General features: G+C 35.0%; 1 protein-coding gene across 1 annotated transcript; it reads left to right on the forward strand.

Moving 5' to 3' along the window:
* The first annotated feature begins 244 nt into the window (after positions 1-244).
* On the forward strand, positions 245-1,054 carry LOC147070145 (uncharacterized). The gene has a single exon (XM_085949850.1). The coding sequence runs from the start codon at positions 280-282 to the stop codon at positions 901-903; it is 624 nt and encodes a 207-aa protein (XP_085805976.1). The 5' UTR covers positions 245-279; the 3' UTR covers positions 904-1,054.
* The last annotated feature ends 11,700 nt before the right edge of the window (positions 1,055-12,754 follow it).

Raw genomic sequence — 12,754 nt, forward strand, 5'->3', positions numbered from 1 at the left:
AGTACTTGCAAATTATCCTTCCATCATCAGTGTATCGGATTACCTGCTTCAACATTAAAAAAAATGACCTCCAGCACCCGATCAAAATGGAAGTGCGCCAGCTGCAGTAAGTGTGACGCCACTAATACCCCTGCTAAATCTGTCGTCGGTTCACAGAAATCACATGATAATCCCAGTTTGACTGACATATTTAATGTAGTTAAGGGCATTCAAATTGATATCTTGGAATTTAAAGATCTAAAAAAAGAAATTTTAGACATAAAAAAATACTTAAATTTTATGGACGAAAAATTCTTGTCCTTCGACAAGAAGTTTAAAGAACTTGAAAACAAAATTAACAAAATAAACAATTTAGAAACCCATTTAGAAGCGGTCAAAATTAAATTAAATGACCTTCAAGAAGAAAATAACAAAAATGCTCAGTGGGATCGTCTCCTTAATGTGGAGATAATTGGAATTCCAGAAAGAAAAGACGAAGACCTCCGTAAAATTGTCTCTATGCTAGGGGCCAAAATCGGAGTAGCCATTCCTCCCAACGATGTCGATTATGTCTCAAGAATTAAGCAATTCACGCCCGTTCCGAACAGACCCAACCCAATTATATTAAGGCTTTGCCGTAGGGATATGAAAGCTGAAATAATATCGGGAGCGCGAAAATCTAAATCCGGCGGAAAAATGCTACATTCTGCCGATATCGGCATCCCAGGATCATCACTCCCAGTGTACATTAATGAACATCTGACTAAACAAAACAAAATACTGCTAAAACTTACTAAAACCAAGGCAAAAGATCTGGGGTTTACTTATACCTGGGTCAGAAATGGTCGAATTTTCACAAGGAAAAACGATACCTCCCCGGCTATTTGTATAGCAAAAGAGGAAGAATTAGGGAAAATGAAATAAACTATACAATGAAACTCACCTTCGTGAGCACTTCACTTTTTATTAATCTTGAGATACCGAGGAATATCATATTATTTTGTGTAATTAACTTTATTGGTGCAACGATATATTTTTATTTAACTATTTATTACTTAAGTTATCTCAGGCTCTGATATCCAAATTTATTATCAAAACGTACGTGGAGTCCGCACGAAGACGCACGACTTTTTAAATAGTGTCCTTAACTGCGACTATGATATAATTTGTCTTACTGAAACTTGGTTTTTGGACGAAATTAGGGATCACGAACTAATTGACTTTAGGTATAACATTTTTCGCCGAGATCGCGATTATAAATCAGTTGGGAAAAAAATGGGTGGTGGTGTATTAATCGCAGTGAAATTGGAATTCAGTGCATCCCTTCAACCTCAATGGAATAGTAGTGCCGAGGATCTTTGGGTCACCCTGAAGACTGAAAGTCTCGCTAAAATTATAAATCTATGTTGTTCCTACCATCCACGCGGAACCGATTTTAAAACCAATCTTAGCGCGCACTTGGAAAAAAGCTCTACCATATATCATTCTCATACTGATGAAGTTTTTATTATGGTAGGAGATTACAATCTTCCAAATTTAGACTGGACATCATCTGATGACGTCAACTATCTCCACCCTGATTACAACATTGATCCGTTTTGTACCAGTTTAACTGATTTTTTATCCTTCACGAACATGCATCAATTTAACTCTAATTGTAATATTAATAATCGTATTCTTGATCTTGTAATTTCTGACATTAGTAACTGCGTGGTTACCTCGTGCATTACACCCCTTACTCCAGAAGACGCACATCATAAATCCCTTATTATTAATTTTAGTATAACCAAAAAGAAAACGTTACAAGCGGCTGTTCGTGAGACATATTTATTTAAAAATTGCGATTATACCAAACTCAAAAAGGATCTCTCTGCAGTATCTTGGGAAACTATTATGTTACCAAACATGAATTTGGAAGAGGCCTCGGCTTGTTTCTATGCTAAACTTTGGGAGTTAATTGATACTAACGTACCGAAAAAATGCATAACTCCAATTCATCGTTATCCTCCCTGGTTTTCCAAACCCCTAATAAAAGTTATAAATGAAAAACTAAAGTATCATAGGAAATGGAAAAAGTACAGTAGCCCCATAGATTACGATACATTTGTCATTTTAAGAAAAAGGCAAAAACGCCTTGCTAAAAAATGTTATGAAGACTTTATCTTACGGGCAGAAAAATCCATTAAGCGAAACTCAAAATCTTTTTGGTCATTCGTTAAATCCAAATCCAATGGGTCCAATATTCCCGGTGAAATGCTCCTTGATGAAAAAATTGTTTCGGATGGCAAATCTATATGTAATTTATTCAATGACTATTTTAAATCTGTATTTATTCCGTCATCCTTACAAACACCTGTTTTGCAAGATGTTAGCACTATGATAATTAATTCAATAATATTCACTCCGTCATCAGTTCTTTCATACATCAAAAACATAGACATAAATAAAGGCGCCGGTTCTGATCGTATTCCTCCCATTTTGATTGCTTCTTGTGGAGAAGAATTGGCCTCCCCGTTATCAATTTTATTTAACTTTTCTGTTAATAGCGGATGTTTTCCTGATGTATGGAAGAAAGCATTAATTACTCCAATATTTAAAAGTGGGGACAAAAGCGTCATTACTAACTACAGGCCGATATCCAAACTTCCTTTTTTCGGAAAATTGTTAGAAAAGATCATTTCCGACCATATTTTTGCAGCTCTACGTAACTTCATCACACCAAATCAACATGGTTTTTTTAGGAGACGCTCCGTAGAAACTAACCTACTCGAATTCACTGATTTCATACTTAATTCAATGGGCAGTAAAACACAAGTGGACGCTATATATACGGACTTTTCTAAAGCTTTCGACAAAATCAATCACTGCATCTTACTTAAAAAACTCTGGGCCCTGGGGATTCACGGGGATTTATTCCGTTGGATTTCTTCATACATCTCAAATCGGTCGCAAGCTGTTGCAATTAAAGGATTCGTCTCCAGTTTTATACACATTCCATCTGGAGTACCGCAGGGGTCCCACCTTGGTCCCTTATTGTTCATCTTATATATTAATGATATGAGCACCTGTTTTCTTAACTCACAATTTTCCATCTATGCAGATGACACAAAAATATATAAAAATATCTCTTCAGTTGATGATTGTATTGAGTTACAATCTGACTTAGATAGACTGTATAGATACTGTCAACTGAATCACCTTTATCTAAACGTCAACAAATGCTCGTCAATAACATTCTCCAGAAGTATGAACCCCGTCATCACACCATACAAACTAGGAGTCGAACCCTTGAAACGCAGCTCAAAAATACGTGACCTGGGTGTTATAATGGATAATAAAATGAATTTTAACGCTCATATCAATGAAACCATCAATAAAGCATTAAAATTACTAGGTTTTATCCTTCGGATCTCTAAACCATTCAGATCACCTGATGTTCTGAAGGTTCTTTACTTCTCTTATGTTAGATCCTTAGTTGAGTATGCCTCTGTCGTGTGGAATCCACAGTACGTTACTTATATAAATCGGCTCGAAGCGGTGCAAAAGCGATTTTGCAAGCACGTTAATTTTAAAGCCTACTGTTATGATTTATCTAATTCTACTTCGACCGCTGCAACTTTTATGGTACCATCTTTGGAAAGTCGACGTTCTATATCTGATCAATATTTTCTTTTTAAAATTATCAATGGTTTTGTTGACTCGCCAAACCTACTCGAAAGGGTGGGTTTCCATTGTCCATCAAGATTTACACGAAACCAGACTATGTACCATATCAGTCGTAGCGGTTCTAATTATGCACAAAACTCCTTTATTCGGCGCTCTTGTTTAAATTATAATATGTATTTCTCCACCGTTGACCCTTTTAATAATTCACCTGTTTCATTTAAACATGCTATCTCAAAAATTTTGTATAAATAGATATATATTTATATTAATTCTTTTATTTTTTATGTTACTTTTTTATTTTTCTTTTTTATCTTTTGTATATTATTTAATTATTCATTATTCTTCCTCATTTTTCTCATTTTTTCTTATGTAATCTTCTCATGTAATTTCTTTATATTTATGTTATTTTACTCTCTATCTTGTTAGGCTTAACTATATTATAATGTATATATGGAAACTTTGCTGGTTGCATTAACTTTTTATTATTATATTATAAATTTCTGTTATCAATATGTAACTGTTTGTTTTCCTTAATAAATAAAATAAATAAATAAATAACACTACAATAATTTATTAAAACCAGCCACTATGTAGTTAGGACGCCAATCGCCAATCCAAATTTATTGACTAGCGAAAACAGCTGGCTTCGCCAATGGGTACTACATCATAAATTAGCAATATTGACAATAATTTATTGTAATATGTAATAAACATAAAGCACGGACGATCTGAACTCTTAGCATTTTTTTTAAATCCACTTTCTCCCTTAATAGTTATACTTCGTCGTATTAGTAGGGTTATCTGTCTTGTTATAAAATTGATGACCCCATCAAAAATAAGAATGTCTTTTTCAAAATATCTTCAGTACCAAAGTGTATCTCGAAAATTTCTTCAACGAAATTTCATGGCTCATTCCCTTCTCAGCCTCCTCTGCGGCGGGGTCTCCGCAGTTGAACCCGCATTCGGTCTCCGTATTTTGCGTCCCCTTTCTCCACGCCGCCCCCTTTGCCACCCCAACCGCACGGAGGAGGTCTCTGGCCCCCCGCCATTAAATCATTCCAGGGTGCAACCTTTCAGTGGCGCATGCGGAAACAGGGAAATAATAAACACAGACAACACTGAAAATATTTGTATTGCATGGGTCGAAATTAACGAGTCGTGAATTCATGAATAAAATACGGATTAAAGAGAGCAACAAAATGTATTTTTTTGACATATACCAAGGAAATATTTAATTTTAAAGTACTTGACTTTTTTACTTAGAATTTGACATTAATATTAATAAAATAATTAATAATAAACCATTTATTTAATTCAACAAGATTTCGAGAATATGCCTTCTGATCACGTCAGGTTCACCAATGTAGTGTTCGATGTGTGGGTTATGGTGTTGAGGATGATGATTAAGAAGTCGAAGATGAATGCAGGAGCTAGTTTTATGTTCAGCGTAATGGTTGGTACAATAGTAGGTTACAGTAATTATGTTACAATACTAAACTTATGATAGGTACGGATCCAAGGTACGCATCTCGGTACAATTAGATGTTGGGCAAAGCGATATTGAGACTGCGATGGTAACAGACTGGAAACGTATATTCGAGTGACATTTGATAAATCATTATTCGTAATTTATACAGTCGAAAGTAATACATAAACATTATATTCTAGTACATAATTATCTTGAACGAGTCAGCGGTTTAAATTCGAGTAGCTGTGAATTTTATTTATTATTACAGTCATAATATAATATGATACTATGGGAATGGATCTAAGAGTAATTTTCCATTGCGATAGCGTATTTCATATCTCCATCCAATTTGCTGATCCAGCTAAACAGTAAACTTGTTTACCGTTATATGAGTCCGGGTATAGGTATATGAGAACCGGGCGTCGATTAGTAATTAACATTTCTTGATTTAATACACAGAAACCGATAGTCAATAATAACGCAATTTGATAAGCATTTCATGCAGGACTTACTAGTTTAAATAATTGTCGCAATTAGATAGGAGGCTCGTAGCACGTCGTTAATGTACAGCGGCGTGATACCAGTGGTTATACGGGTTCAAATTCCGTCGAGCATCGTATTTTTTTCAAATATGATTTTTTCTAATGGGTATATCTGAAGTGTTTTCTTATGTATAAACTGTTTTTTTATTCTTCGAGTAATTCACAAAATTTAAGAAAACCTATTAAAAAATGTTTTTGAAAAAATACGATGCCAGCGGGACTCGACTCGGGACCCCGAATCCACTGGATTCACTCGGATTAGATGTAAAAACTACTAGTTAATTTGTCGTAATTAAATAGGACACACATGGTATCGATTGGTAAAGCACTTTGGCGCAAAACCAATGGTTGCGGGTTTGAGTCCCGATGGGCGTTATATTTTTTAGAAAAACATTTTTTGTAGTAGGTATATCTAAGGTGTTTAATTATGTAACTAGGTAATTATGTAACTAGTTATCAGCAAACCTATAATAAATTTTAATATGACAATACCTATATATTATATATTTTATAATAATATATTTTGTAAATGTGCGCATTGAAACATGACGATATTGACTACAGTCAGTATCTTTGAGAATAAAAGTTTTTTATTTTTTATTTATAGGGTATGGATATTTTATATATTCAAGGTATGGATGGACCTAATAGGTTAATCCTTTTAGAATTGAAAATGGTGATGTAATGTAATATATCAACACTGCAATATGTCATTGGGCTACATTTATGTTAATAATATTGCTGAAACAGATCGCATTATATCTTAGGCATTGATGTGTGAGGCGTATGACAAACCAGGTTTTTGATGTTATTCATTTATATATATATATATATAATCAACTCTTCCCGTTGTTTGTTGATCGTGTAAGAAGTTAGAGGAGGTGTTGATCCACCTTTATAGCCATTTATCTTCGTTGAAATAGAATACGTCTGCGCGAATTGACAACATCGCTTCAATAGTTTCCTAGGTTGCCAGTTTGCCACTAATTCCAGTCGATGTACTCGCCATAAAAATATGCTCAAATTGTTCTAGAAACGGCCATTTTTCTAACAAAGATTGCCATTTTGTTGCTCTATTTATATCCTCAAAGCTGAACTAATGTTGGTCCAGAAGTTAATATATATTATGTATTTGGTAAGAAGGTTGGCATTTTGTGGCTTTATTTATATTCTCACAAAACCAAACTAAAGATGATCCAGAAATGAATATATTTATTATGTATCTGGTATGAAGGTTGACATTTCGTGGCTCTATTTATATTCTCACAAAACCAAACTAAAGATGATCCAGAATGGAATGTGTGTGTAGTAGGTAGACAACAACAAAATAAATTGGTAACTAGACACTTTTATTGCGACGACCGAAAGAATGCAGTAACAATAATATGAACTTTGCTAATCAGAAATTGATGGTACCTACCTAATTGTGAGTAGTGGAAGGCGATTTGAAAAAAATACATGCGTGACTAGTTCTTATCTCGTATCTTTAGTTGATATTGCAATAAATGCCAATGTGTTAATTTGTAGGTGTGTATCTCATGAAACAATATGCGCAAATTTTGATCCACCATAAATAGTGCACACTAAATTCTGTTAAACAAATTATTTTCAAAGTGAATAGGGTAGATTGGTATGGGTGGACAGTAGCGAAGGGTGGAGGTAGGATGTTAATATCCGCCATAAATAGCGCATATTATTTTTTCTTTAACAAATTGTTAGTTGAAGTGTAGCGAAGGTTGGAGGAAGGCTGTTATAATCCACCATAAATAGTGCACACCAGTAGCGATGGGTGGAGGTAGGCTGTCAAATCCACCACAAACAGTGCACACTAAATTCTGTTAAACTCATTGTTCTAAATATAAATAGAGTCGACTGATATGTGTTGACACCAGTAGCGAGGAGTGGAAGTAGGCTGTTAATATCCACCATAAATAGCGCACATAAAGTTTTGTTAAACCAATTGTTCTAAATATGAAGACGGTAGACTGCTATGAGTTGACACCATTAGCGAAGGTTGGAGGTAGGCTGCTTATATCCGCCATAAATAGCGCACATTAATTTTTCCTAAACTTATTGTTAGTTGTAGTGTAGCGAAGGTTGAAGGTAGGCTGTTAAATTCCACCATAAATAGTGCACACCAATAGCGATGGGTGAAGGTAGGCTGTCAAATTCCACCATAAATAGGACATTAATTTTTGTAAAACTAATAACTATTCTAAATATGAATACGGTAGACTAATATGGGTTGACACCATTAGCGAAGGGTAGAGGTAGGCTGTTAATATCCGCCATAAATAGCGCACATTAATTTTTCCTAAACTAATTGTTAGTTGTAGTGTAGCGAAGGTTGGATGTAGGCTGTTAAAATCCACCATAAATAGTGCACACCAATAGCGATGGGTGAAGGTAGGCTGTCAAATTCCACCATAAATAGGACATATTAATTTTCGTTAAACTAATAACTATTCTAAATATGAATACGGTAGACAAATATGGGTTGACACCATTAGCGAAAGGTGGAGGTAAGCTGTTAAAATCTACCATAAATAGTGCACACTAAATTTTGTTAAGCAAATAACCGTTCTAAATATGAATACCGTAGACTGATATAGGTTGACACCATTAGCAAAAGGTGGAGGTAGGCTGTTAATATTCGTCAAAAATAGCGCACATTATTTTTCCTAAACTATTTTATAGTTGTAGTGTAGCGAAGGTTAGATGTAGGCTGTTAAAATCCATCATAAATAGTGCACACCAATAGCGATGGGTGAAGGTAGGCTGTCAAAATCAATCAAAAGAAGGACATTAATTTTTGTTAAACTAATAACTATTCTAAATATGAATACGGTAGACTAATATGGGTTGACACCATAAGCGAAGGGTAGAGGTAGGCTTTTAATATCCGCCATAAATAGCGCACATTAATTTTTCCTTAACTAATTGTTTGTTGTAGTGTAGCAAAGGTTGGATGTAGGCTGTTAAAATCCACCATAAATAGTGCACACCAATAGCGATGGGTGAAGGTAGGCTGTCAAATTCCACCATAATTAGGACATATTAATTTTTGTTAAACTAATAACTATTCTAAATATGAATACCGTAGACTGATATGGGTTAACACCATTAGCGAAGGGTGGAGGTAGGTTGTTAATATCCGCCATAAATAACGCACATTATTTTTCCTTAACTAATTGTTAGTTGTAGTGTAGCGAAGGTTGGATATAGGCTGTTGAAATCCACCATAAATAGTGCACACCAAAAGCGATGGGTGAAGGTAGGCTGTCAAAATTCCACCATAAATAGGACATTAATTTTTGTTAAACTAATAACTATTCTAAAGATGAATACGGTAGACTAATATGGGTTGACACCATAAGCGAAGGGTGGAGGTAGGCTGTTAATATCCTCCATAAATAGCGCACATTGATTTTTCCTAAACTAATTGTTTGTTGTAGTGAAGCGATGGGTGAAGGTAGGCTGTCAAATTCCACCATAAATAGGACATTAATTTTTGTTAAACTAATAACTATTCTAAATATGAATACGGTAGACTAATATGGGTTGACACCATTAGCGAAGGGTGGAGGTAGGCTGTTAAAATCCACCATAAATAGTGCACACTAAATTTTGTTAAACAAATAACCGTTCTAAATATGAATACCGTAGACTGATATAGGTTGACACCATTAGCGAAGGGTGGAGGTAGGCTGTTAATATTCGTCATAAATAGCGCACATTAATTTTTCCTAAACTATTTTATAGTTGTAGTGTAGCGAAGGTTAGATGTAGGCTGTTAAAATCCATCATAAATAGTGCACACCAATAGAGATGGGTGAAGGTAGGCTGTCAAAATCAATCATAAAGAGGACATTAATTTTTGTTAAACTAATAACTATTCTAAATATGAATACAGTAGACTAATATGGGTTGAAACCATTAGCGAAGGGTAGAGGTAGGCTTTTAATATCCGCCATAAATAGCGCACATTAATTTTTCCTAAACTAATTGTTAGTTGTAGTGTAGCAAAAGTTGGATGTAGGCTGTTAAAATCCACCATAAATAGTGCACACCAATAGCGATGGGTGAAGGTAGGCTGTCAAATTCCACCATAATTAGGACATATTAATTTTTGTTAAACTAATAACTATTCTAAATATGAATACCGTAGACTGATATGGGTTGACACCATTAGCGAAGGGTGGAGGTAGGCTGTTATTATCCGCTATAAAAAGCGCACATTAATTTTTCCTAAACTAATTGTTAGTTGTAGTGTAGCGAAGGTTGGATGTAGGCTGTTAAAATCCACCATAAATAGTGCACACCAATAGCGATGGGTGAAGGTAGGCTGGCAAATTCCACCATAAATAGGACATATTAATTTTTGTTAAACTAATGACTATTCTAAATATGAATACCGTAGACTGATATGGGTTGACACCATTACCGAGGGTGGAGGTAGGCTGGTTATATCCGCCATAAATAGCGCACATTAATTTTTCCTAAACTAATTGTTATTTGTAGTGTAGCGAAGGTTGGATAAAGGCTATTAAAATCCACCATAAATAGTGCACACCAATAGCGATGGGTGAAGGTAGGCTGTCAAATTCCACCATAATTAGGACATATTAATTTTTGTTAAACTAATAACTATTCTAAATATGAATACGGTAGACTAATATGGGTTGACACCATTAGCGAAGGGTTGAAGTAGGCCGTTAATATCCACCATAAATAGCGCACATTAATTTTTCCTAAACTATTTTATAGTTGTAGTGTAGCGAAGGTTAGATGTAGGCTGTTAAAATCCATCATAAATAGTGCACACCAATAGAGATGGGTGAAGGTAGGCTGTCAAAATCAATCATAAAGAGGACATTAATTTTTGTTAAACTAATAACTATTCTAAATATGAATACAGTAGACTAATATGGGTTGAAACCATTAGCGAAGGGTGGAGGTAGGCTTTTAATATCCGCCATAAATAGCGCACATTAATTTTTCCTAAACTAATTGTTAGTTGTAGTGTAGCAAAGGTTGGATGTAGGCTGTTAAAATCCACCATAAATAGTGCACACCAATAGCGATGGGTGAAGGTAGGCTGTCAAATTCCACCATAATTAGGACATATTAATTTTTGTTAAACTAATAACTATTCTAAATATGAATACCGTAGACTGATATGGGTTGACACCATTAGCGAAGGGTGGAGGTAGGCTGTTATTATCCGCTATAAAAAGCGCACATTAATTTTTCCTAAACTAATTGTTAGTTGTAGTGTAGCGAAGGTTGGATGTAGGCTGTTAAAATCCACCATAAATAGTGCACACCAATAGCGATGGGTGAAGGTAGGCTGGCAAATTCCACCATAAATAGGACATATTAATTTTTGTTAAACTAATGACTATTCTAAATATGAATACCGTAGACTGATATGGGTTGACACCATTACCGAGGGTGGTGGTAGGCTGGTTATATCCGCCATAAATAGCGCACATTAATTTTTCCTAAACTAATTGTTATTTGTAGTGTAGCGAAGGTTGGATAAAGGCTATTAAAATCCACCATAAATAGTGCACACCAATAGCGATGGGTGAAGGTAGGCTGTCAAATTCCACCATAATTAGGACATATTAATTTTTGTTAAACTAATAACTATTCTAAATATGAATACGGTAGACTAATATGGGTTGACACCATTAGCGAAGGGTTGAAGTAGGCCGTTAATATCCACCATAAATAGCGCACATTATTTTTTCCTAAACTAATTGTTAGTCGTAGTGTAGCGAAGGTTGGATGTAGGCTGTTAAAATCCACCATAAATAGTGCACACCAATAGCGATGGGTGAAGGTAGGCTGGCAAATTCCACCATAAAAAGGACAATAATTTTTGTTAAACTAATAACTATTCTAAATATGAATACGGTAGACTAATATGGGTTGACACCATTAGCGAAGGGTGGAGGTAGTCTGGTTATATCCACCATAAATAGCGCACATTATTTTTCCTAAACTAAGTGTTAGTTGTAGTGTAGCGAAGGTTGGATGAAGGCTGTTAAAATCCACCATAAATAGTGCACACCAATAGCGATGGGTTAAGGTAGGCTGTCAAATTCCACTATAAATAGGAAATATTATTTTTGTTAAACTTATAACTATTCTAAATATGAACACGGTAGACTAATATGGGTTGACACTATTAGCGAAGGGTGGAGGTAGGCTGGTTATATCCGCCATAAATAGCGCACATTTATTTTTCCTCAACTAATTGTTAGTTGTAGTGTAGCGAAGGTTGGATGAAGGCTTTTAAAATCCACCATAAATAGAGCACACCAATAGCGATGGGTTAAGGTAGGCTGTCAAATTCCACTATAAATAGGACATATTATTTTTGTTAAACTAATAACTATTCTAAATATGAATACGGTAGACTAATATGGGTTGACACCATTAGCGAAGGGTGGAAGTAGGCTGGTTATATCCGCCATAAATAGCGCACATTAATTTTTCCTCAACTAATTGTTAGTTGTAGTGTAGCGAAGGTTGGATGAAGGCTTTTAAAATCCACCATTAATAGTGCACACCAGTAGCGATGGGTGGAGGTAGCCTGTCAAAATCCACCATAAACAGTGCACACTAAATTCTGTTAAACTAATTGTTTTAAATATAAATAGGGTCGACTTATATGGGTTGACACCAGTAGCGAAGAGTGGAGGTAGGCTGTTAATAACCACTATAAATAGCGCACATTAAATTTTGTTAAACCAATAATTGCTCTAAATATGAATACGGTAGAGTGATGTTGGTTGACACCAGTAGCGAAGGGTGAAGGTAGGCTGTTAATATCCACCATAAATAGGGCATATTATTTTTTTTAAACTAATAACTGTTCTAAATATGAATTCGGTATACTGATATGGGTTGACACCATTAGCGAAGAGTGGAGGTAGGCTGTTAAAATCCAAAATAAATAGTGCACACTTGTTAAACTAAATATATGTAAATAGTGCACATTAAATTTTGTTAAATAATATTTCTTCATATAAATAGGGTAGACTGATGTGGCTTGATGCCAGTAGCGGAGGGTGGAGGTAGACTGTTA

This window comes from Rhyacophila brunnea, unplaced genomic scaffold, assembly GCF_057557595.1.
Source record: "Rhyacophila brunnea isolate RB1 unplaced genomic scaffold, BYU_Rbru_1.0 scaffold_22, whole genome shotgun sequence".
NCBI classification, from domain to species: domain Eukaryota; kingdom Metazoa; phylum Arthropoda; class Insecta; order Trichoptera; family Rhyacophilidae; genus Rhyacophila; species Rhyacophila brunnea.